This window comes from Salvelinus namaycush, chromosome 4, assembly GCF_016432855.1.
Source record: "Salvelinus namaycush isolate Seneca chromosome 4, SaNama_1.0, whole genome shotgun sequence".
In the NCBI taxonomy this organism is placed as follows: domain Eukaryota; kingdom Metazoa; phylum Chordata; class Actinopteri; order Salmoniformes; family Salmonidae; genus Salvelinus; species Salvelinus namaycush.
This window is the reverse complement of record NC_052310.1, coordinates 17,117,116-17,142,292: the sequence shown is the minus strand read 5'-3', so window position 1 is coordinate 17,142,292 and position 25,177 is coordinate 17,117,116. Positions and strand designations below refer to the sequence as shown.

General features: G+C 41.7%; 1 protein-coding gene across 2 annotated transcripts; it reads right to left on the bottom strand.

Annotated features, from left to right (window-relative positions):
• On the bottom strand, positions 1 to 25,130 carry LOC120046240 (sodium-dependent neutral amino acid transporter B(0)AT2-like). Of its 2 annotated transcripts, none has more exons than XM_038991304.1 (12): positions 25,034 to 25,130; positions 12,661 to 12,880; positions 12,013 to 12,170; positions 11,456 to 11,576; positions 10,648 to 10,823; positions 7,856 to 7,966; positions 6,982 to 7,223; positions 6,633 to 6,816; positions 6,136 to 6,337; positions 1,940 to 2,099; positions 1,125 to 1,287; positions 1 to 772 (listed from the first exon to the last, which is right to left on the bottom strand). In XM_038991304.1, exons 2-12 carry the CDS (start codon positions 12,878 to 12,880, stop codon positions 431 to 433), a joined length of 2,079 nt encoding a protein of 692 aa, XP_038847232.1. In that variant the 5' UTR covers positions 25,034 to 25,130; the 3' UTR covers positions 1 to 430. The 2 variants fall into 2 exon arrangements, with proteins under 2 accessions (XP_038847232.1, XP_038847233.1); XM_038991305.1 differs by lacking the exon at positions 25,034 to 25,130 and adding an exon at positions 23,626 to 24,064.
• Positions 25,131 to 25,177: the final 47 nt, after the last annotated feature.

The following is a 25,177-nucleotide window of genomic DNA, read 5'->3' as shown; positions in this document are numbered from 1 at the left end:
TTCTTTACTGCCCCATATCATGAGCCTTATCTGTAAGCAACCAAGTACAGTGGTGTGGAAAAACACCTTAGGTGGGTTGCAGCTTTGAACATTTGAGGCAACGTCTTGGCAACACATATCTCCTCACTTATGAATAACAGTTTGAGCCTTAGGGATTTTACTGACAAGCAGTTTTTCACCTCTCTGGACTATAGCATAAAAAATGAAATGTAACCCAACATGGCTACATTCATATTATTTAAAATAGAGAACATCTGAAAGCAGAGGATCTTTTAAAACTAGTAATTTGATCTTTAAAATATATTTTTCAATGTATACGTCTCAGTATACATTCTTTCATGGTACCATGATGTAACATCTGACATCAAGCTAACTAGCAGCTCATATTTCCCTCTTTTAGTCCTTCTGTTTTCTCCTTGTTTCCTCCCCCTCACACGCTAGTTGAATCCTCTATATCTTCTTCCCCTTCCCTCTGTGGGAGGAGCCGGAGGTTCTCCTCGGCCAATGGCGAGGGAGAATCCTTAGGTATTCTATTCCTTTCCAGGTGTTCGTCCAATAGGGCGGCTACGGGGGTGTCACACTCCACGGTGCTGCACTTAGTGTATACGCCCCCCATGTCGGTTCCCAGGCCACTTCCTATGGAGTTGCGTCTAGCTCTGTTCCTCAGGGTGGAGTGGATGTAGCCCAGGGGAACAGGCAACGTGGCGAATATGATCAAAACAGCCAAGACACCCAGGGCCCAGTCAGGGTAGTCCAGAGTCACCTCTGAGGCCTGAGGGAGAGACCGAGATGATTAAATACATCTGGGTGGTTCGAGCCCTGAAGGCTGATTGGTTGACAGCCGTGGTATATCAGACCGTACACAACAGTTACGACAAAATATTTATTTTAACTGCTCTAATTACATTTGTAACCAGTTTATAATATCAATAAGGCACCTCAGGGGTTTGTGATTATATGGCCAATATACCATGGCTAAGGCTGTCCAGGCACTCCGCGTTGCATCAAGCATAAGGACAGCCCTTAGCCGTGGTATATTGGCCATATACCACACCCTCTGGCCTTATTGGTTAAATATAATACGATCCAAACTGAGGACAATGAGCAGCCTAGTTTTGCCTAACCGTTTCTCTGTTCCAGGCAGTGTAGGTGGGCCGTTTGAAGCACATCTTTAGCAGGCTGGCTCCCAGCAGTCCCAGCATGGCCAGCAGACACACATACTTCCACAGGTACTTATAGACCACAGGAGGGCGCCAGTGCAGCATCTTCTCTATGTCATCAAGGAACCTGATCATTCAGATATACAAGGCAATGATCAGTGAGAGACCAGGGGAAACAGACACAGCGAGTCAACCTGAAGGATCAATGTTTTAAATCCACATTTGGAGCCACTTTCGTTCTACCTTGAATAATTCAAATATGATTACCTTTCTTCATTAGATATTCTCCGGTACTTTTGTACAATTTTTAGCCAGTAGTTCTGAAAGTAGCACCTACGAGCCAAATGTGGTCCCTGAAAATGTCAGATATGTGCACCACGTCATAGCTCTCTCTCTGGCTCTACTGTGTGTGTGTCTTGCTAGCTGTCACTCAAATGGCAAGGGGCTGAAGCTCATTGGCTGAAACTCGAATTGCTAGGGGGCTGGCCCATGTGGGGGTAAATGTAGGGAAAGTGGCACCGCACATCTTCCAAAAAACAATTGCTTTAAAACTAGGGACTTAGTGTCTAATTTAGGTAATCTGCTCATAGATTATGCATGTATGAACTACACATTGACACATCACTACAAAGGGGAGGTTTCAAAAAATACTTACTAGTCGCCAAAGTACCGGAGGATGTCTTTAATGAATATTCCGCTTTTGTGAAATAAATTGTCTCATCTAATTTCTGAGGTGTGCCAAGTGGTTCATGCAGTCACTGTAGCTAATAGGTTCTTACCGGTCAGCACCGTACACCCAGGACACGCTGAAACACTCAAACACCACCACGATGATGAGGGGCAGGGTGGCGGAGTAGTCGTCAAACATCATCACAAAGTAGTTCCCACAGCGCTGCGTGAACAGCATGCCAATCAGGAAGCCGATGATGCAGCTACACACTGGGGGATAGAGGGAGAACATTACAGATCCCACCCAGATATACTTGGCATATTTACTAAAGACGAGTCAGGACTAACAGTCAGGCCCCATTATGATGCCATCTTATAAAACGTGACCGCATATTAAAATTTGGTTTGCTCCTAGGCGAAGCGAACGTCTGTGCCTCGCATACTCTCTGAAAAGACCTCTGCTTGAAAAACAAGAAGAAAAAAAAAGTGGCAATGTTTGTCCTTCTTGAGACGCCATAGCAACAACTCAGCCAGGACACACTTCCTCAAAATAGACAAATCAAGAAATCTGTAATTCATTTTGATGTTTTTACCAAGCAGGCCTTAGTCAGGCAAATTTACATCTAACTAAGATGTTTGGTGCAGTATTTCTCAAGTGAAAAAATGTTGTATGAAAACTAGTCCTCTCTCATTAAATTACAAACACTTAATTGAAGAATCCCGTCCATAGGTCCCACTCCTACTGGGAGTAGTAAGTAGTTGACCAATCACCGACGAAGGGGCGTAGACTTCGGGCTACCGAACTTCGACTGTTTTTCAAATCCCTTTTGAAATACTGACAGTCTAAACACCAATTACAAGTTACCAAATCGGATGTGTTTGTTCAGACAGCAGTCATTTGCTGACATGGCTACACTAGTTGTCATAGTAATGACAGGCGTGTTGTTACGGATACAGGTATCCTGTGTGTGTATTTTCTTTCCTTCTGCCCTATTCACAGGTGCCGCCAATCAGTCACCAATCTTAAGACACACCTGCTCCTTTTCCCTTACTCCAGGGGTGTCAAACTCATTCCACGGAGGGCCTAGTGTCTGCAGGTTTTTGGTTTTTCCTTTCAATAAAGCCCTAGACAACCAGGTGTGGGGAGTTCCTAACTAATTAGTGATGTTAATTCATCAATCAAGTACAAGGGAGGAGCGAAAACCCGCAGACACTCGGCCCCCCTTGGAATGAGTTTGACACCTGTGCCTTACTCAATCACATCCCCTTGGTTTAAAAAGCCAGTCAGTTGTTTTCTCAATAACTCCATCTCTCTGTCATTCAATCTCTCTGAATCTCTCTCTTTGGATTGAGCTCTCTTTTGTTTTTTTTTGCTCCTACATGTCACATTTGTTCGGTATTATGTGAGTATGTTTTGTTATGGTGTTTGACTGTTTGTTTGATGGTGGGAAAAGGGGGTACCAAGCCAAGTCGCCCATGGGCATACAGTACCCGTAGGAATACTTTGTCTAAGAACACTAGTTAGAACTGGGCGGACCACCCGCTGTATTTTATTGGTTAGTTAGCTAGCTGTATTGAAGCAGGCAAGTCTAGCTTAGGGGTGTTTTTGGATATTTATTGTTTCTTTCCTTGGGTCCAGCTCAGCCCCTTTCCCCCCTCCCCATTACCGTGTGTTTAAACAAAAAACATGAGTGTTTGACGGTAGATTTAAGTTGTCTGTGGTTATTATTTCTCACTGTTCCTTTTCACTGTTATAATTTGCATGAGTTGTTACAGGTCTCGTATCCATCCCCCCTAGACTGCAGGGCCAAAGGGATTCGTAACATGTGCACAGTGGTGTAGTCTGATTGGTGGTTGTTAACTCAAAATGACACAACGACAAGGTTCCAGTTTACTAAACTGTATTAGCACACTACATGGTTGCCATTGCACTCAGGCCAGGCTCATCAACAACGAGACTGCTGCGCAGGCGCACTAGTGTGATAGCCCCGTAATAATAGGGATACTTAAAACAACTTAAGTGGTGCTCGTGCTGCCCATCACTCATGTAAGCCTGCCATGGACGTTTCCCAGTTTCTTTAAATGTTCAAAATCATAATGTAAGAACACTTAAAGCCTCAAAGGATAAGATGCACCCTCCTTCAAAACTTGATACATCTGTGGCATTGGGTTGTGATAAAACTGCACATTTTAGAGTGGCCTTGTGTCCCCGGCACAAGGTGCACCTGTGTAATGATCATGCCGTTTATTCCGCTTCTTGATATGCCACACCTGTCCGGTGGATTATCTTGGCAAAGGAGAAATGCTCAGTAACAGGAAGGTGCACAACATTTCATAGAAATGTGCTTTTTGTGAGAATGGAACATTTCTGGGATCTTATTTCAGCTCATGAAACATGGGACGAACACTTTACATGTTGCGTTTATATTTCCGTTTAGCTTTATAGCACATTCAATTTGTTTGTAAACAATTAACAAGCTAGTTAGATACTACATGTTATTGTAAAAACTGTCAGAGTAGCTAGCAAGCAACAAGATATGCCAAATAAGTCTAAAAACCACTTGAGGCCAAATACATCCGATTTGACCGTTCAGACAAGTCGCATGGACATTCAAACCACCTACGAAGGTGGAAAAATATTGGATTTGAGACACTTAACTGCCAACGTGAATAAGCCTTTAGGGTACTTGACCTGTAGTTTTCTTCCAGTGGTTCCCAAATAGGGTTTAATACCAGTAAACAGTATCCCGAGATTTCCCAACCAAGCTCCTTCCTGTTTCCTGAGAAAAATAATGACGGGCCAATAATATACAATTGCTATAACACACAAATGCAAAATGGGCACGTACGATTAGCTACATGAACTGGACATAACTCTATGGCTTCATTCATACATAAGACCAGTCATCACAACGCTAACAGCCTGCCATATTTACAACATAAAGTCCCCAATAGAATACTTCATGGCTTGAATTGCAGACTATCATGAATAGGCTACACGAGACCGACACAGTTACGGTAGACAATCTCCATACTACCTGTGTGGCACTGTCAGAGGCTCAAAATATGTGCGCTACTCGCTCACTTAACAAAACGGCTGATACACTGGGTCCTAAATAGCGTAGACATTTGTAACATTGTTCCATGATGTTACACTACAAAAGCAAGAGCATGGCGGAATTGATCAACCGCGGCGCTATCCATGGTGCTGAATCTCCGCTCCTTGCTTTGTTTAAAGGAGAATCTGATATGTTCCCTGTCAAAGCCTTATCATAAAGTAAAAACAGACCATTTTCACTAGGCTGTAATAACCTCAACAATTTACCAGTTGGCCAACAGTGCTTCACAGATTCCTACATAAAAACTAGGCTACATCAACAAAATATGGTGGTGACTTGGATTAAATTACAACAAATACAGATCATTCGGAAAGCATTCAGACCCCTTCTATTTTTCCACATTTTATTACGTTACAGCCTTATTTAAATATTTTTTTATCTTCAATCTACACAAAATATCCCATAATGACAAACGAAAACAGGTTTTTAGAAATGTTTTAAAAATAAAAAACAAATACCTTATGTAAATAAGTATTCAGACCCTTTGCTATGAGACTCAATTGAGCTGTTTACATTGATCATCCTTGATGTTTATACAACTTGATTGGAGTCCACCTGGCGTAAATTAAATTGATTGGACATCATTTGGAAAGGCACACACCTGTCTATGTAAGGTCCCACAGTTGACAGTACAAGTCAAAGCAAAAACCAAGCCATGAAGTAGACGGAATTGTCCATAATCCTCTGAGAGGGGATTATGTCGAGGCACAGATCTGGGGAAGGGTACAAAAACATTTCTGCACACTGCTTGTGCAGCACCGAAGGTGCTTCAACAAAGTTCTGAGTATAGGGTCTGAATACTTATTTAAATGTAATTTAAATTTCTAAACACCTGTTTTTGCTTTGTCATTGAGGTATTGTGTGTAAATTGATGAGAAAAAAACCTATTTCATCCACTTTAGAATAAGGCTGTAAATTAACAAAATGTGGGAAAAGTCAAGGGGTCTGAATACTTTCCCAATACATCAAACAGTTCGATCAATGTGTATATTTCTCGATTTACAGTGGTATAGTCATGCCAGATTTTTTGCGCTGGAATTATTATTTCTAAATTGCAGTTCCGTTTTGAACGGGAATCTATCAATTTTCTCGTCAAGGAAAATTGGTAGATAAAAAATATATGTTCACAAACTTGAGGTCAGAAACTCACGTTAGGCTGCCTGACTGGGTCACGAGACACTCTTTACCTGTGAGTATGGTCTTGTGGCGCTTCAGCACTTTGAAGTTGTCGGTGAGGGGTGTGAGGATGCCCTCCATGGTGCCAAACATGGTGCTAAGACCCAGGTTGAGCAGCATGAGGAAGAACAGGGCTGACCAGAAGGGACTGCCCGGGAACAGAGTCATGGCCTCTGTGAAGGCTATGAACGCCAGCCCTGTGCCCTCCACACCCTGCGAGAGAGGAAGGATAAGGCAAAAGGGAAGGGGAGAGAGAGAGAGAAAGAGATTTACATTTATCGTGACATAGCATCTCAACAGATCCAAACTTTATCTTTACATTTTATATACACATTTTAGCAATAAACCTACTAAAATGTAATTTGTTAATTCATAATGAGTGGGAGGAGCAACAAACAGGCAGGTTAGTTTGGTTTCCAAATAAAGAGGACAAAGCTGTAACTCAAAGAATATAGAGTGAGATGCAGTAAAAGAAGAGGCAGGCTTGAACGCAAGATCAACCGTTTACTTTGTTCATCTCATTCTCCAGGCTGCAGTCGGTGAGGTTGCCAGGGACCTTGGCTCCGTGAACCTTGAACCAGTCCCTGTAGGCCTCCAGGGGGTCCGAGCTGGGGTCAGAGATGTTGATCACGGGCAGCAGGTCCCGGTCAAGAGGGCCCACTGAGAACTGCTCCGACAGCTTCTCCAAGTTACTGAGAGAGGGGAGGGTGGAGAACAAGCAGTCAGTTCATTGTACATTTTAGCAACGGCCCAAGGTTTTCTGACCGAGTAGGCATGGCATTTAACAGATTACTCCAACTGGTGGACCGTGGGCGATTTTATTTGGCCCCCAAGTTCTGAGCAAAAAGCACACTCACTGAGTCACGCAGCGCAATGCGACTTCCCTGGCGCGGAAACCCAGCACGGCGAACACCACCAGCGTGGCGAGGACAGAGGTGAGAAAGTTGATGGTGGAGACAGTGAGGGCGTCGCGGTGGCAGTTATTGCTGCGTGGGTTGTAAGAGGAATAGGCGATGACCGAGCCAAAGCCCAGGCCCAGGGCGAAGAAAACCTGCGTTGCCGCCTGGCGCCACACCTGCACCTCACCCCAGATCTCCAGCTGGAGGGAGAAAAGAGGGGAGGTGAAGAGAGCGAGGGGATTAAAAGAGTGAGGGGGAGAGAGTCAGTGGAGAAACAAAGTCAGTTAACCCTGCTAGATTTCTGCCCCGGTCAACTAAGAGCTGTTATTATGAAGTGGAAAAGTCTAGGAGCAACACCAGCTCAGACACGAAGTGGTAGGCCACACAAGCTCACAGAACAGGACCGCTGAGCACTGAAGCGTGTAAAATACGTCCGTCCTTGGTTGCAACACTCGCTACAGAGTTCCAAACTGCCTCTGGAAGCAAGTCACCACAGCAATGTTCCAACGTCTAATGGAAAGTCTTTCATATTAATGTCCATGATTTTGGAATGAGATGTTCAATGAGCAGGTGTCCACATACACTTTGGTCATGCAGTGTATCTAGTTTGTTAATTGCCATGGTTTCAAAAGCTGAGAAATTCTGAACCACATACCCCTTTGGAGCAAATCAGAAGAACAGTTACAAAACACACTAACAGGGTTTGTTATGTGTGTGTGCTTAAGCAGGCTGTATGGATTAGTATTAGCCAGGTTCTGGCTTTCCAGACCCTCTATTTTCCCTTATAACTATCGTTCATACAAGCAGTGTGCTGGGTGGATGATGATGATACCTTAGGGTAGAACATGTACTTGATGCCCTCTGCAGCCCCTTCCAGCATCAGCCCTCTGATGAGGAAACACAGCAGCACCACATAGGGGAAGACCGAGGAGAAATACATCACCTTGGACGAGAAGAGAAGGAGGGGTAGATAAGGCTTACAGCAGGGAAAACATTCATTTAGAACAGGGATGCAAACTGGTGAGGGCCCAAAAACGTGACACTTTTTTCTTCTTCACTGAAACACGTAGAAAATCCCTGCTAGAGGGGAAATACAGGTTTTAACTAATTAAACAAATAATATGATCTACATGATCCGTCTGTGTAAAATAAAAAGTGGTTAATGTGAACCTAACTCGCACCTAAAAAATGTAAAGAAAGCAATCCAATGTTATTTGTTGCCTAGACTTTACTGCAAATGACACTCAAGTCTTGAGAAAAAACAATACACTAATATTGCAGTTAGCCATGACAGCCTATATAATAGAATGCTTGTGTTCACACACATCTAAATACTGCATTTGGGGGGGAAAAACATCCTAAATAGAATGAAACAAGCAAGCATTTTATTTTTGCTCTATTATAGTGGCCACTATAGTAGACATCGATCAAGTGCACAAGGCTACATATGTGCAAAAATACCATAAACTGAGTAAAACATAAAATAACCCCCCCCTCACTCACACACGTTACTGTCAAGTTCAATACAACAAAAGCAATATCTTTGGGCTACACTGCACATCATACACTGTCCTGTGGACATCTGTTCTACAATGTGCCAGCAGACCATGATTCCCTTTGTTGGCATAATTGATCTCTTTCAGGCAGAGTACACCTGGCATACCCCTTTTTATCTACTCCAGCTACACTTGATCCCTGAATCCACTTGTTTAACAAGCAATGCCTCATTTTCACCTAATTCTCTCATTCTGAAAATTAACCACATACTGTAGAGGGAAAACATTCGTTTACAGATAGTAGTTAGCTATTTAACATTTCATATTTTCCCAGGGTCCAGTAACAAACGAACGTTATAACTTGAAGAACGGCAATGAGTCGTAACGTTATAACTTTACCAGTTAACGTTAATAGTATTGGTTAGGTTACTAACGTCAGCTCATCTGATGTTGTAACATTAGCTAGCTAACGTTAGCTGTCTGACTTGATTAGCCAGCAAATTTTAACACCATAAACTCAATTCTTTGATCAGTAGGCTAATGTTGCTTAACATTTCTCTCGCTAGCTAACGGATAATTCGATCCAGCTAGCAAGACACTTAACAATGCTACCAGCACTTGTTCCACCACCTTTCTCCCTCACCTCAAAACTTTCCAAATGCCAGTTGTTTTTCGGTTACAGCTTATGAAGTAACTTGTTACGCTCCATCACCTTCTCACCCGTCTCCGTGGTCAGGCTTCTCACCTACCTCTTCGTTATCGTTCAGGGGACGTGCTGCTGCTGTAAATTAATTGGTAAACTGCCTTTCCACTCTTTCCAGAGCGCACGCTGATGCTGTAACTAGCAAGTTGATTGTCTTTTCTCTCTTCAGTCGCGTGCTGTATTCTGTTATGTGAACGATTGGCTGAGCTTTGGATACAGCCAGTATTGCTCCAAACGCACACCACTCGTTCGCATACAGCCAGGAGTCATCCAAAACCCCCCGCCCCAACTTTTCTCATCAGATCTACACGAATCACGTATGTCACCTATTTCGGATTCAAAACGGCGAATTTCGCCAAAAGGTGACTAGTTTGCATCCCTGTTAAGGATCTCTTGAATCTCCATCGAGTTAGTCAACCATGAGTCTGATTACATATGCTATGTGATTTTGATTGTAGTTCTCCATCTAGAGAAATTCTTTAGTACCGAAGGAATTTAAAGGCTTCCATGAAGTTCGACTTCAGTGGGATATTTCCCGAATGGGAACATTCCAAACATTTACACAGACAGGCCTATGGCCATACTAAAATCTACAAATATTTTTTTTACCCAGCAAATTTGCCCTTATCGGAGTCTGACTCAGCCCACACATAGTTACAGATTCAGTCATTCCATCAGACTGAAGCTGAGGGTATAGAAGTCCTTGCTTGGGTGGGTTGATTCAGATTTCCTGTTCCACCTGGGCAAAATGGACAATAATCTAACGAGTAAATTGCTAAACTTTACTGAATGATCTCTTATCATAAACCTCTATGAGCGGGACCGTTAGTGGGTTTATGTTTTCACATTATCCCAAACCACTACATAGCCTATGTTTATTTATCACAATGTTTTTGGGGATATTCTAATCTGCAATGTAAGGTGACAATGTCTAATTGTCTCTCAACCCCCGTCATATACTCTACCTTGTAGAGCACCTAGGTCTATATGTCTACATAACATGGTGCAATGGTAATAACACAATAAGAACACCTCGAACGTCAACAATCGGGCTACATAGCTCCGCACGCTTGCGCTGTCGCTTTCACTTGTCAAAACACGCCTTTGTATTTTGGCACTGCCCCATGGAAATAAGGTAGCAACATCTGTAACTTCTAGAATTCCTTCGGTTTTCTGTCCCCATCATTTCAGATTGCGTATCTCATTCATATCCATCATCGCTTAAATGCTTGCTACACATACACAGCGAGAGTATTTACAATTTCTAATTGCTACTAACCATCTTCATCTCTCTGGATATTTTATCGAACAACAGTGACATTTGGAGGAGAGGGCAAACTCCACTGAACTAGACTCAATGTATGGAATCACTTGGGAGTTAGTGGATTTTGGACAAACTTCCCCTTTAAGTGGAACATTCAGTACCTTGGCAGAGGATTTGATGCCCTTGAACATGCCCAAGCAGACGATGGTCCAGGCGGCCAGCAGGCAGCAGGTGATGACAGGGTTAAACTCGCCCGTCTCGCTGATGGAGTCGGTGATGTTAAGAGCCTTCCGGAACCAGAAGTAGGTGGTAGGACTGCTGGCCACACATTCCTTCACTGAGATTAAGAAACAAAGCAATGGTCAGGTGAAAATGTTAGGCAAAGAATATGGAAGAAGATTGTTGCAGCCGAAATGACAACCTATTCCTTATATAGTACACTATATAGGGCAGGGATGGCGAAACTGGTGGCCCCCAAGAATCAATTTCCACACAAAAAGTTATATATAGTATAAATATTTTGGGGGAACTCGGTCGGGGTCTCAACTTACTGTTTGTCAACAGTCAGAATACAGCAGGTGCAATTGAAACGTGGTTGCGCATCAGCAGTTTTCCAATTGTTATGTCAGTCACTGACAGTCACTCAATTAGCTCGTGTCAGCCCCAAAAATTTGACTGGTAAATTATTTAACTTGCCGTCAGCATGGTCGAATTACCGATGCATTGACCATCAAATATCATAAAATAACTGAAGACATTTGGCTCCACCCTATAATTAAATATTAAATTGCCCAAAAAATAATTGCCGCTGTCAATCTGGGTACTGCAGACCCACTGTGGCCCCTCATGATGAGTTCAGATATTTTTTGTGGGCCCCACCCACATCAAAGTTGCCCATCCCTGATAAAGGGAATACGGCGGCTTTTCAGACACAGCTGATGGGTCGTTGCTATGGGAGTGTTTACTTACCAGTTATGTTACCGTATTCAGGACACTCTTGCCAAGGTAGTGGATACTGAAATGAGTTTCCTAAGTAGAAAAGGCTCCAGCTGATGATCACGTTGTAGTAGAGAGCAACAAAAAAACACACCTGAAAAGGAGAAAAGTTTACATGGGTTAGTAACACATTGTCTCCCTCAGGATCTCCTACCAGGCATTTCATGTTCATACGACACCCTGATATTTATAACATGTTCGGGATACAACTTTGAACTCTATTAGAACGCTCTCCAGTCAAGTGATGTTATGTAAAGTCAAATGCAATGCGCCCATAGGATTTCAAATCTCATGCTCAAACTGAAGCATTGCTATTCCTTGACCTTGGACCATGTGTGGTCAGGTCAGGGGTGTATTCATTACGGAATCCGTATAAAAACAAAATAGAAACTCGTTTGCTCTGGGACAAATTCAGGTAAATCCTCCCTGTTTCGTTTAAGAGTTCTTGCAACAGAATTGGCGCAATGAATCCGGCCCAGGTGACCGGAGTTTGTATGACTAGCGGACAGCTACATTGTTAAATCTCTCACCACACAGCTGGAGTAGCCGATCCCCGCCAGCTTGGGAGAGATGTGCTTCCACACTCCGATGCTGCCCTGCCGGATGGACTGACCAGCCGCCAGCTCCAGGAAGAACAGGGGAATGCCCACAAGGATCATGAGCAGCACGTACAAGAGGAGAAAGGCCCCTGTGGGAAGGAGAAAAAGATAAAACTGTTCATGAGGGCTAAAAACAAAACTGGCCTTGTGCCAAGTGTTAGTTAATGACAGTGAGGATAGTAATTGAATCATATTGGTAAATCCATTAGGACATTTGAAGATGCACTAAAAAGGCATACTGAGTTATTGTTTTCCAAGACAAATGCATTGACAGCAAAGATTAGAAGAAAATGTTCAAGTAGTTTGCCGCCTCAGACCTTTGCCAGTATTTATAACACGTCTCAGAGTAGGAGTGCTGATCTAGGATCAGGTCTCCCTTATCCATGTAATCTTCTTCATTATGATCTAAAAAAGGCAAAACTGATCCTAGACCAGGAATATTCATCCAATATGCATGAGTATGGGCCCAGGTGAGAAAAAAAAACAAAAATGTATGTACTCACTACTGTAAGACACTCTGGATAAGAGTGGCTGCTTAATGACTCAAATGTAAAACCCACTGATTGACACCATCCTCACCTCCTCCATTTTGATGGCAGAGGTAGGGGAACCTCCACACGTTGCCCAGGCCAACGCTGAACCCCACCTGAGCCAGGAAATACTCCACTTTACTGTCCCACCCATCCCGGGCGGGGGGCTCCACTACGCCCTCCTGACTATCCTCGCCAGCCAAGCTGCCCAGCTGAGTCTCTGGTGTCACCGCCGTGTAATCGTCATTGGGCAGGGGAGGCTTCTCCATCTATCAAAAGATGGAAACAATATAATTTAGTAGGGCCGGGACAATACCAGTATCGAGACACTCATTAGTATCATGGCAAGGAAACCAGACACGAAGCAGATTTAACTTCTTTAGGAAAACAGCCCTGATGTTGGAAACAAAGATTAAATGTGTATCTGGATGACAATTTATTTTCCAAGCTATAGCACACAATATTTTACATGCAGCAGGTTTTTAAAGGAACAGAGTTGTCTGCTTCAATTTTTGCCATGGGAAAAAAAATTGCGATACTGGTATCATCTCAGCCATAAAGTTTAGTGTGGCTAGTAATATGCCACATGCATATAGGCTACTACATGCATGGGGTAAATCGAAAGTGGGCACACCAAGCAAAAAGTGCATTGGGTAAATCCATTTGAATCACTTTTTGACAGCATCCCTTTTGATTGAAAACTTTCCATAAATGTTTGCCCATGAAAGAAGGGGTCAGAAAGTGACTTTTTAGACCCGAATGCCAAAACATTCAAGAGACAATGGTGCTAAAAGTTTACCTATTTTGGATACCCTACCCTACCATGAGACATACATGTCTTCATCACTGGAAAAGAAACTGGCAAAACCCTAGAGGAAAACCTGGTTCAGTCGGCTTTCCACCAGACACTGGGAGATAATTGTCCCCTTCAGCAGGACAATAACCTAAAACACAAGGTTAAATGTACACAATCTCCATAGACAAACATTGGCAATAGAATGGAATCACTGAAGAGCTCAGTGGCTTTCAACGTGGCACCGTAATAGGATGCCACCTTTCCAACAAGTCAGCTCATCACATTTCTGCCCAAGCCAACTGTAAGTGCTGTTATTGTGAAGTGGAAACCTCTAGGAGCAACAATGGCTCAGCCCCGAAGTGGTAGGCCACACAAGCTCACAGAATGGGACCGCAGAGTGCGGAAGCATGTAAAATCCGTTGCAAACTGCCTCTGGAAGCAACGTCAGCACAAGAACGTTCCGTCGGGAGAATCATGAAAATGGGTTTCTATGGCCGAGCAGCCACATACAAGCCTAAGATCACCGTGCGCAATGCCAAGGGTTGGCTGGAGTGGTGTAAAGCTCACCGCCATTGGAATCTGGAAGCGCTTTTTCTGGAGTGACGAATCACGCTTCACCATCTGGCAGTCCAACAGACAAATCTGGCTGGGTTTGGCCGATGCCAGTAGAACGCTACCTGCCCCAATACAAAGTGCCATCTGCAAATTTTGTTGGAGGCATAATGGTTTGTGGTTGTTTTTCATGGTTCGGGTAGGCCCCTTAGTTCCATTGAAGGGTAATCTTAACGCTACAGCATACAATGACCTTGTAGACGATTCTGTGTTTCCAACTTTGTGGCAACAGTTTGGGGAAGGCCCTTTCCTGTTTCAGCATGACAATGCCCCCGTGCACAAAGAAAAGTCCCTACAAAAATAGTTTGTCGAGATCGGTGTGGCAGAACTTGACTGGCCTGCACAGAGCCCTGACCTCAATCCCATCGAACACCTATGGGATGAATTGGAACGCCGACTGCGAGCCAGGCCTAATCGCCCAACATCTGTGCCCGATTTCACTAATGCTCATGGCTGAATGGAAGCAAGTCCCTGCAACAATGTTCCAACATCTCGTGTAAAGCCCTCCCAGAAGAGTGGAGGCTGTTATAGCAGAAAAGGGGGACAAACTTCATATTAACGGCCATGATTTTGGAATGAGATGTTCAAATGAGCAGGTGTCCACATACTTTTGGTCATGTAGTGTAAATTGGCTTGAAAATCTATTGCAAGACTTGATAAAGGCTGGTTAGCAATGACCAACAACCAACTTGACAGAGCTTGAATATTTTTTTTTACAATTCATGTGCAAATATGTGTTAAGTTCATAGACTTACTCAGAAAGACTCACAGCGATTGCCAAAGATGATTCTAACATGTATTGACGCAGGGGTGTGAATACTTATGTAAATTTGATATTTTTGTATTTCATTTTCAATACATTTGCAAAAATGTCATTGTGTGGTATTGTGTGTATCGTAATTTCTGGACTATTAAGCGCACCTGAAATATAAGCCGCACCCACTGAATTTAAAAAAAATATGTATTTTGTACATAAATAAGCCGCACATGTCTATAAGCCGCAGGTGCCTACCGGTACATTGAAACAAATGAACTTTACACAGCCTTTAAACGAAACATGGCTTGTAACAAAAATTAAAAAAATAGCAGTAAACAGTAGCCTACCAAGAAAGTCATTGGTCACCACCTTCCTCCTCCTGTGCACTGAAACCACTGAAGTCATCTCCTTCGGTGTCGGAGTTGAATAGCCTCAGAATTGCTTCATCCGATGTTGGATCGTTTTCATTGTCGCTCTCGTCACTTTCATCCGGAGGCAAATTCCCCGCTGAGCTCATGCTGCCCTCTTCAACACGCAGCAGTCCAGCCTTTCGAAACCCGTTGATAGTGGATTTTTTGACAATGCTCCACGCTGTCAGGACCCACTGGCAGACTTGACCATAAGTTGCTCTTCGCATGCGGCCCGTTTAAGTGAAGGATTTCTCCCCACTTGTCATCCAAGCCTCCCACTGAACACGGAGCGCCACCTTAAATGCACGATTTACACTGATGTCGAGTGGCTGCAAATACTTTGTTGAGGGTGACAAAATGACTACCGTAATCAGAATGATGGGAAGTTTGAGTGCGCTCGATTTACGTCACATTATGTGACGGTGCTCAGTTTTTTTGCGGCATGAATCTTGTGAAAGCGGGAAGAATCCATAAATTAGCCGCGTCATTGTATAAGCCGCGAGGTTCAAAGCGTGGGAAAAAGTAGCGGCTTATAGTCCAGAAATTACGGTAGATGGGTGAGAATTTTTTTTTATATTCAATTTTGAATTCAGGCTGTAGTGCAACAAAATGTGGAGTAAGTCAAGGTGTATGAATACTTTCTGAAGTAACACTGTGTAGCTTAGACCCTATTTCACTTCTGAGGTTTTTGTGTTGTGCTCCCCATCGGTTCAGACAACATGCTCTTGAATACAAGGTGGGTGTCATTTCAATCATAGAAATAAAATTCATAGAAGGACCTATCCTTTCAGACCACTGCAATTTAACTGGTACATCACTGAAATTGACATTTTTACTACCACAAAGATGACCGCTGGTACATCCACCGTCGAATGTCAACTTAAATGGTAATGTCTATTCTATTGTCTTTATGATTTCAAAAGGTTCCTATGGAGGATTGACAGCAATGTTCTCTCTAAACTACGGGCACCTACCCAGAGACTGCCACGCAGCTCCCTGGGACTGAGCGCAGAAGAGAAGCACGAGATTGAACTTCACTCAACTTTCTAGTTTTCCCTGTTAGTTAACAGTATCAAAATTTCCCTTTACTGTGGCAATTGTGATCGAATCAACGTATTAGCCACTTTCATTGCAACATGTCGAAAACAAAACAACACATGCAAGAGATGGTGTAGGCAGAACGCATAGGGATTCTATTGCCATGACTCTGCCAGTACTCTACACATACCAGTGTGGCATAGCCAATCAGAGCTGCAGTAGGCCTATACGCAAATAGACCATTGCCATATGGATCTGTGCCATTTACTTTGAACTGGACTGTGTTTACAGTTATGGTCATGAGTAGATGCCCTTGTTTTGAGATCAAAGCAAGAGCTGCATTTTGTTCATATCCTTTGCTGGTTAGTGAGTTATTAGCCCAGTTATTGATAATTGTGTAAGCAATGGGGGAGTGATTACTTAGCACAAAGCGTGTACATTTCTAGACATCTTTGAAAAGCGAGTCAGGTAAAGAGTTGTCTTAAAGGGGCAGTGTTATATTTTGAGACAGGCTTGAATAAGCCAATAGGCGGAGGTAGTATAATTTGTCTGATTCTCTGTAATAATGATATGGGAATAATAATGCATTTTGTAAAATGGTTTCTTGCATCAAACAAAAATTTCAGTCACCTTGTCAGTCAAAACTCTACCCTGTATTCATGTGTCTCAACCGATGGCAAGCACAACACAAAAACCTTAGACCATGTAAAATAGGGTCTAAGCTACAACATCAGCAAATATTAAATCAGAGTTTACATTACAATTTAGTGATAAAACATATTTCCAGAAATGATTAAATAGTTTAACAACCCTGTTTGTAAGCTGATATCAATCCCCAACCTTTATCTTTTCCAGTATGAAGACATGGATGTCTCATGGTATGCAAAACGGGTCAACTAAGTACCTTTATCTTTTGGATGATTTGGCATTCAGGCCCAAAGTCACCGTCTAAGCACTTCTACATTAGGGAAATGTGTGGAAGGATTCGTTCAAATCAAAAAGGGGTGCTGTCAAAAAGTGATTGAATTCAAATAGACTTAACCTATTTGTAGTAGCCTCCCCCACCTCTCTTTGTCATGAATTCACCAAGTTCATAAAACTTTTCTGTTCGGTGTTGCACTGTGGCAGCATTTAGCTACAGGTAGGGTTGCAAAGGCTCGGAAACTTTCTGGCAAATTCCCCCCAAAAATTCTGAAATTTTCCATGGGGGGGTTAAGCCCGGGAATTTTGCTTAAATTCATCAAAAAAGTTAGCTTTTAACAGCGAACCTGTTTTGTGGGATACACATAAGACAATTCTAGGTCTTGTGGCATATTTTGGTTAAACTATCCCCAATTCAATGGAATTGCAACCGTCTTCATGCACAGTGCATTCTTCCATCACATGTACAGCTGATTCTCAAGATCTTGCACACTATTCAGAAGCTATTGAGCTCACACTACTACACTGTCTGAGCCAAGGACTACATGCTAAATGGTAAGTTTGGATTACAATACTGGGTGGGGTGAATATATTTTATATGACATACATGATTTTTTGTTAACTTTTTATGGCTGCAGGGGCAGTATTGAGTAGCTCTGATTAAAGGTGCCCATTTCAAACGGCCTCGTACTCAATTCTTGCTCGTACAATATGCATATTATTATTACTATTGGATAGAAAACACTCTCTAGTTTCTAAAACCGTTTGAATTATATCTGTGAGTCAAACAGAACTCATTTGGCACAAACTTCCTGACCAGGAAGTGGAAAGTCTGAAATCGATGCTCTGTTCTACTTCCTGCCTATACATGGGCATGATACGTAAGAGTATACGTGCACTTCATAGACCTTCCCCTGGATGTCAAGAGGCTGTGAGAGAAGAAATTTCGTGTTTATCTTGGTCTGAATTGGAATACAAGCTCTTTGTATGACGTGTCCCTCATTTCCGGTACTCTTGGGAGCGCGAGGTGGACAGTGGGATTGCCTTCTGTTTAGCTGCCGTTATGGACGACTACTATCTCCGGCTCTGATTTTATTTGATACATGTGACCATATCATCGTAAAGTATGTTTTTTCAATATAGTTTAATCAGATTATTGAAATTTTTTCGGGAGTTTTGCCGTGTTCCGTTCTCTGACTTTGTTGACGATGGAGAGATCCGTGCCACTTGGCTAGTGCGCGTGCTAAATGAAGAGGGAAAGTTGCCGTTCTAAATCCAAACAACGACTGTTCTGGACAAAGGACACCTTGTCCAACATTCTGATGAAAGATCAGCAAAAGTAAGAAACATTTTATGATGCTATTTCATATATCTGTCGTAGATGTGAACTAGTCGTCGGCGCCCAAGTGTTTCTGGCTATTGTGCTAAGCTAATATAACGCTACATTTTGTTTTCGCTGTAAAACACTTAATAAATCGGAAATATTGGCTGGAATCACAAGATGCCTGTCTTTCATTTGCTGTACACTATGTATTTTTCAGAAATGTTTTATGATGAGTAATTAGGTATTTGACGTTGGTGTCTAAGTTTTATGGCTGCTTTCGGTGCAATTTCTGATTGTAGCTGCAATGTAAACTATGATTTATACCTGAAATATGCACATTTTTCTAACAAAACATATGCTATACAATAAATATGTTATCAGACTGTCATCTGATAAAGTTGTTTCTTGGTTAGTGGCTATTTATATCTTTATTTGGTCGAATTTGTGATAGCTACTGATGGAGTAAAAAACTGGTGGAGTAAAAAAAGTGGTGTCTTTTGCTAACGTAGTTAGCTAATAGATTTACATAGTGTCTTCCCTGTAAAACATTTTAAAAATCGGACATGTTGGCTGGATTCACAAGATGTGTACCTTTCATATGCTGTATTGGACTTGTTAATGTGTGAAAGTTAAATATTTAAAAAAAAAAATATTTTGAATTTCTCGCCCTGCACTTGAGCTGGCTGTTGTCATAAGTGTACCGACGTCGGGCTTGCAGCCATAAGAAGTTAACTAGTAAATAGTATCCTACAGCAAAGTGTGTTTAAATCATTGTTTGTTAACAATTTCTGCTAGTTAGTTTTTGCTACCATGTGGGTTTTAGCTTACTTGAGCCTGCCAACTGAGGAGTGTTATTTCACCTGTTTCCATACATGTTTCATTTAAAAACATTTATCTTACAAAGGAGTTGTTTTATCTAACTGCTTAACTATTTATCTGTATATGAAATTGTATTTTTTTACAGGAAAATACCACAGGCACTATCTGATGTGTGGAGACATTTCACTGCAGCTAATATAGAAGGAAAAGCTGTGTACATTTGCAAATTCTGTGCCAAATCATATGTGAAGAATGCAACAAAGATGCAGAATTATCTGGCCAAGTGCATAAAGTTCCCTCAGCGCTCACAACAAGCACCCTCTGACAAAAGTCCCTCTATTTCTATTCGAGGTGAAAATGATACAAATCAGACACCTTATCGATAGCAACAGCTCACGTTCCTCCAGGAATCAGAAGTTTTGACTCAATGGAGGAACGTAGTCATACACAGCCTTTGCTCGAGCTGTGTATGCCTCGGATGCTCACAGGCAATGTATGTTGGAAGAGTTTTCTGAATGTTCTTCTCCCAGCATACACCCCTCCAACCAGACATGCTTTATCTACTAATTTGCTGGATGCAGAGTTCAAGTGAAGGTCAAGCAAATCATAGAGAAAGCAGACTGTATTGCAATCATCTCTGATGGGTGGTCGAATGTTCGTGGGCAAGGAATAATTAACTACATCATCTCCACCCCTCAATCAGTATTCTACAAGAGCACAGACACAAGGGACAACAGACACACCGGTCTCTACATTGAAGATGAGCTGATGGCAGTCAAAAATTACCTTGGACCACAGAAGGTATTTGCACTGGTGACAGACAATGCTGCGAACATGAAGGCTGCTTGGTCTAAAGTGGAAGAGTCCTACCCTCACAATCTGCTCCTCAAGGAAATTATGGCACTGAAAACATTGGATACACTCTACAAGAGAGTCAAGGAAATGGTTAGGTATGTGAAGGGTCATCAAGTTATTGCAGCAATCTACCTCACCAAGCAAAGTGATAAGAATAACAGCACCACATTGAAGCTGCCCAGCAACACCAGTTGGGGTGGTGTTGTCATCATGTTTGACAGTCTGTCTGAGGGGAAGGAGTCTCTCCAAGAAATGGACATTTCACAGTCTGCCAATATGGACAGCCCAATCAAGAGGATCCTCCTGGATGATGTATTTTGGGAGAGTGGTAAGCAGCCTGAAACTACTGAAACCTATAGCAGTAAGCATTGCACGGATTGAGGGAGACACTGCCATCCTGTCTGATGTTCAGACTCTGCTTGCAGACGTAAGAAAAGAATTCCATACTGCCCTGCCCACTTCACTGTTGCTCCAAGCAGAGGAAACTGCAGTTCTGAAATACATCAAAAAGCGTGAAGACCTCTGCCTGAAGCCCATACACGCCGCAGCGTACATGTTGGACCTCAAGTATGCTGGCAAGAGCATCATGTCTGGTGCAGAGATCAACAAGGCCTATGGTGTCATCACTACCGTGTCTCGCCACCTTGGCCTGGATGAGGGCAAGGTTCTTGGCAGTCTGGCGAAGTACACTTCCAAGCAAGTGCTTTAGGATGGAGATGCAATATGGCAGTCGTGCCAACATATCACATCAGCCACCAGACTTTGTGGATCTGTTGCCGCCATCATCCTCCAAATCCCACCAACATCAGCCGCCTCGGAGCGCAACTGGTCCTTGTTTGGGAACACACACACACACCAAAGCACGCAAAAGGCTGACCAATACATGGGTTGAAAAAGTGGTTGCCATCTGGGCAAATTTTAGGCTTTTTGAGCCTGACAACAAGCTAACCTCAACAAGGTTGGAAAGCGACAGTGAAGATGAGGCCTCAGAGTCTGATGTTCAAGAGGTGGACATTGAGGAGGTCCAGGGAGAAGACATGATAGCCTGAGAGGAAGACAACCAAAGCTTTAGTTTCTAGACTATCATTTTACAGGTCATTGGGATCATTCAATATTCCATTTTGTTGCTCAGTGAAATCATCCCATGTGAAGTCAACTCATTTAATGAATGTTCAATTCGTAACTGAATTGGGGTTTTTTTCTATTGGAAGGATTTAATAATTTGCAATTGTCTACTTATGATAAGGTAAAAGGTTTATGTTCGTCTCCAAATGATATGGTAAATATATCAAATGCAAAAAAACATCTACATTTAAATGGTATTAATATTAATTTGCATACATTTCCATTAACTCTCATATATTCACACGGAAAGTTTCCACCTCTGAATATTCCCCAAAATGTGCAACCCTAGCTACAGGGTTGTTCCATTTGATTTCAATCACTTTGACTGTACCCCTTTGGATTAGAATAAAACTTTTGATACATATTTGCCCATGGTAGAAGTGGTCAGAAAATAACTTTTTCTACCCGAATGCCAAAACATTTAGGAGATAGAGGGGCTCCAAGTTTTGCATACTCCACCCTACCATGAAACAACCATGTCTTCATTACTGGAAAAGATAAATGGTTGAGTTGGTATTATTTAAACGCTTACAAATAGGATTGTCAAACTATTTGATAATTTATTCATTTTTTTTTTTTTATACCTTTATTGTCAATGGTCAATGTTTTCTTCATATGCTGTAGCTTAGACACTATTTTTCATCAGAGGTGTTTGTGTTGTGTCATCAATTAAGTCAACATGCTCTTGAATACAGTGTGGTGGGTGTCATATTTAGACTGATAAACGTACTAAAGTGGGTTTAAAATGTAAACATCAACATTCAAAATGGTAGCACAAAGATGGTTGAAGGTCCACACAGAGAATGTTGACTTAAATGACAATATCTGTTGTTTTAAATTACTGTTAAACTTCCATAGGAAATCGATAGAAATATAGATAATAGAATAGGCATTACCATTTAAGTTGATATTCAACAGTGGATTGACAGGCAGCCATCTTTGTGATAGCAATTGGAAGCAAAAATGTCAATTCAATTAAAATGTCAACGATGTACCAGCTAAATTGCAATGGTCTGAAGGGATAAGTCATTCTATTAATTATATTTGTATTATTAAAATTACACCCACCCTGTATTCAAGAGTATGCGGTGTCTCAACCGATGGAGACATGGGTGTCTCATGGTAGGGTATTCAAAACGGGTAAACTTTGAGCAAAATGTGTTGGCATACGGGTCCAAAAAGTTATTTTCTGACCACTTCTACCATGGGCCAATACAGTGGGGCTGGAATTCTTGGATCCCTTGACAAAGATGAGCAAAAAAGACTGTATAAAATAAATACAAATACTGAGCTATATTGTATTGAATGTTTATTTTTTACATTACACTTTTATACTTATAATTGCTCAAAGAAAGATTGTTTGAGAAGTAATAAAATCTACAAGAGTCTACATTATTGGAACCTGTTTTCAATACTTCAGCACCCTCCCCTAATAGGCACAATTAAATGAAAGATGGGCATGGTTGTTATATGAGTACTTTGGGAATATGAACTCATCATGGCCAGAAAAGGTGATACTTGTTCATGATGCTGTTAACCTTAACAAGGGCCTCAGAACCAGTGGAAGCAAAATAGCCCCATAATATCAAAGATCCACCACCATATTTAACAGTAGGGATGAGTTTTTTTCTGCATATTCATTGTTTTCTCTTAGGGCAAACCCACAAGTGGTGTGGGGGTTAGTGCAATTCGGGATCCTTGGGACAACCTTACCCTAAATTCTAACCTTAACCATTTTAAATGTCAACTTCAATGGGGTGACGTCAGAGTTAGGCCGTCCCAAGGATCCCGTTCATAGGTAGACGTTATTTTTGTCCATGTTATCTGGGATCCTTGGGACGGCCCTACCTCATTGAAGTTTACATTTAAAATGGTGAAAGGGTTAGGGTAGGGGTTTTATACCTCAGTGGCCGATGACCTCCATTTTCATGTCACATGACTAATCAAAAGGGGGTGCTGTCAAAATGTGATTGAAATCAAATGTTATGACCCTACAGCAAAATAGCACTTATTTTGGGTTATTATGTAGCCAGTTCCCACTGTAACACAGCACTGTACAACACCCAGACAACTCGGAGGGGCACTCACCACGTGACAACATAAGACATTGTCTCATCCAATTACTACTTATGTTTTTTATTTTCTTTAAATCACCAGATAATCGCCAATCCTTTACATGTAGAAGCATCAAATTTGTATTATCACGAAACATTACAGGTGGCCTGCTATAGTAATAGCAGATACAAGACATTGACAATGGGTGAAATGAACCGGTTGCATCAGCTAAGCGCAACACGCCACTCAGCTCAATTCCAATTTGTCTAAAATTGCATGTCTTCATGTTGAAAAAGACTCACCTGACCTCTATGTTAATTCAATATTTCCAGTGTAGGAACAGTGGGTAAGGACCGCCAGCGACGTAAAAAGAAAAAACTCCAAGCTAGCTAGCGTTAGCTAGCTAACAGTAGTAACGAACCATGTGGCATCCACCAAATCCAACTTCAACAATGCAGCTACAACCAGATTCCCTGCGCCGTGATGTAGCTAGAAGTGGGATCAAAATATGTGAGCGATCGCTTACAAATTCACATCAAAAGTAATTCTGGTTCGAACAATAGAGTTAGTATAGATTATTAAACGATATTAGGCGTTTTTTTTTTGTGGGCGTGTGTATTTCCACTGCCGCGTATTTTGGGGGCAGGGGCTACAATTATTCTTATGCGGAACAAAATTATTCTGTACTGAATGTGAGAATTTTGTCGGTTTATGTTTGAAACCACTCAATTAGCTTCAACAAATCCCTCCAACATTATATTTTTTTCCTGTCATAATTTCTTTTGAAATATTACCACAAAAATAAAATAATATTAACCTTATTTTTGCTGTCACTTGGACGATGGCTTTACTAAGCCTACTATTGTTGGGTTAAAATACATACTCTCATCTGCCTAAGGTGGTATTGATGTGAATCAACTATATTATGTGATGAATGTAAATGTTGCACAATAATATTACAGAACACGTTCAAATATTTATAAACCACAAGTCATTGTCATTCGTTTAGAATATATATATATATATATATATATTAGACAAAACAATGTAAATAGCATATGGTATGATACCCCCATTATTATGCCACTGCTATTTAACAGTGTCATAGACCTTATATAATGGTTTGTATCCCAAGTAATTTGTTGTGACTGCTGCGGTCCACCCACATTTCATTTTCCCATGGAATGGCAAATACCTACCTATACCACGTTGCAACTTTCTGCGTGTGCTGTTGTCCTCTGTCTTGTTTTTTCTTTAGCGTTCTATTACATAGTTTAGAGTTAACATGCTGCCTACTTGATAGTTACTTGAAAAAATATGAATGACGACTTCATCATTCCAGGTGGATATAATAACACTACTCAAACTAGTCTAATTTGGGAAGCAGGCTAAACTTAAGAATCTGATGCAACAACTGTTGAGGTTCACAAAGCAGCGGCGTCCAAGCCCAACAATGCAACCCCCCAAAAACGATGTGCTAAAGGCACAAACAAGTACGAAATAGATTAGAAAAAAAGAGTAGTGAACATGCTCGCCATTTCTCATGTTATTTCAAAAGAAGGTAAAAACATGCACTTCGAAAACCATATATTTTACCATATCTAAACAGTCTGTCTGTTCCACTTAACATATTCATTGTTTTTATTCTCAAATAAAAGCAATAATGCAACACAATATGATATTATGCTTTAAATGAATGACTATAAATACCTTGGCGTAACAGAATAGTTATTTCTCTTAGCTTTAAAAAAGTCCAATTTCATCGAGTTCGACACAAACGCCACGTTGATACGAGGGCACTACTTCTTTAAAGTTCTACGGCAGACGACACCTATTGGTGTATTGCCGCCACCT

Coding starts and splice junctions, on each gene's coding strand:
- LOC120046240 (XM_038991304.1), bottom strand. CDS start 12,880: ATGGAGAAGCCTCCCCTGCCCAATGACGATTACACGGCGGTGACACCA. Junction 7,967..10,647: donor GCATCAAATCCTCTGCCAAG/GTACTGAATGTT, acceptor TTCTCGTCCAAG/GTGATGTATTTCTCCTCGGT. Junction 1,288..1,939: donor TGGGTGTACGGTGCTGACCG/GTAAGAACCTAT, acceptor CTGAATGATCAG/GTTCCTTGATGACATAGAGA.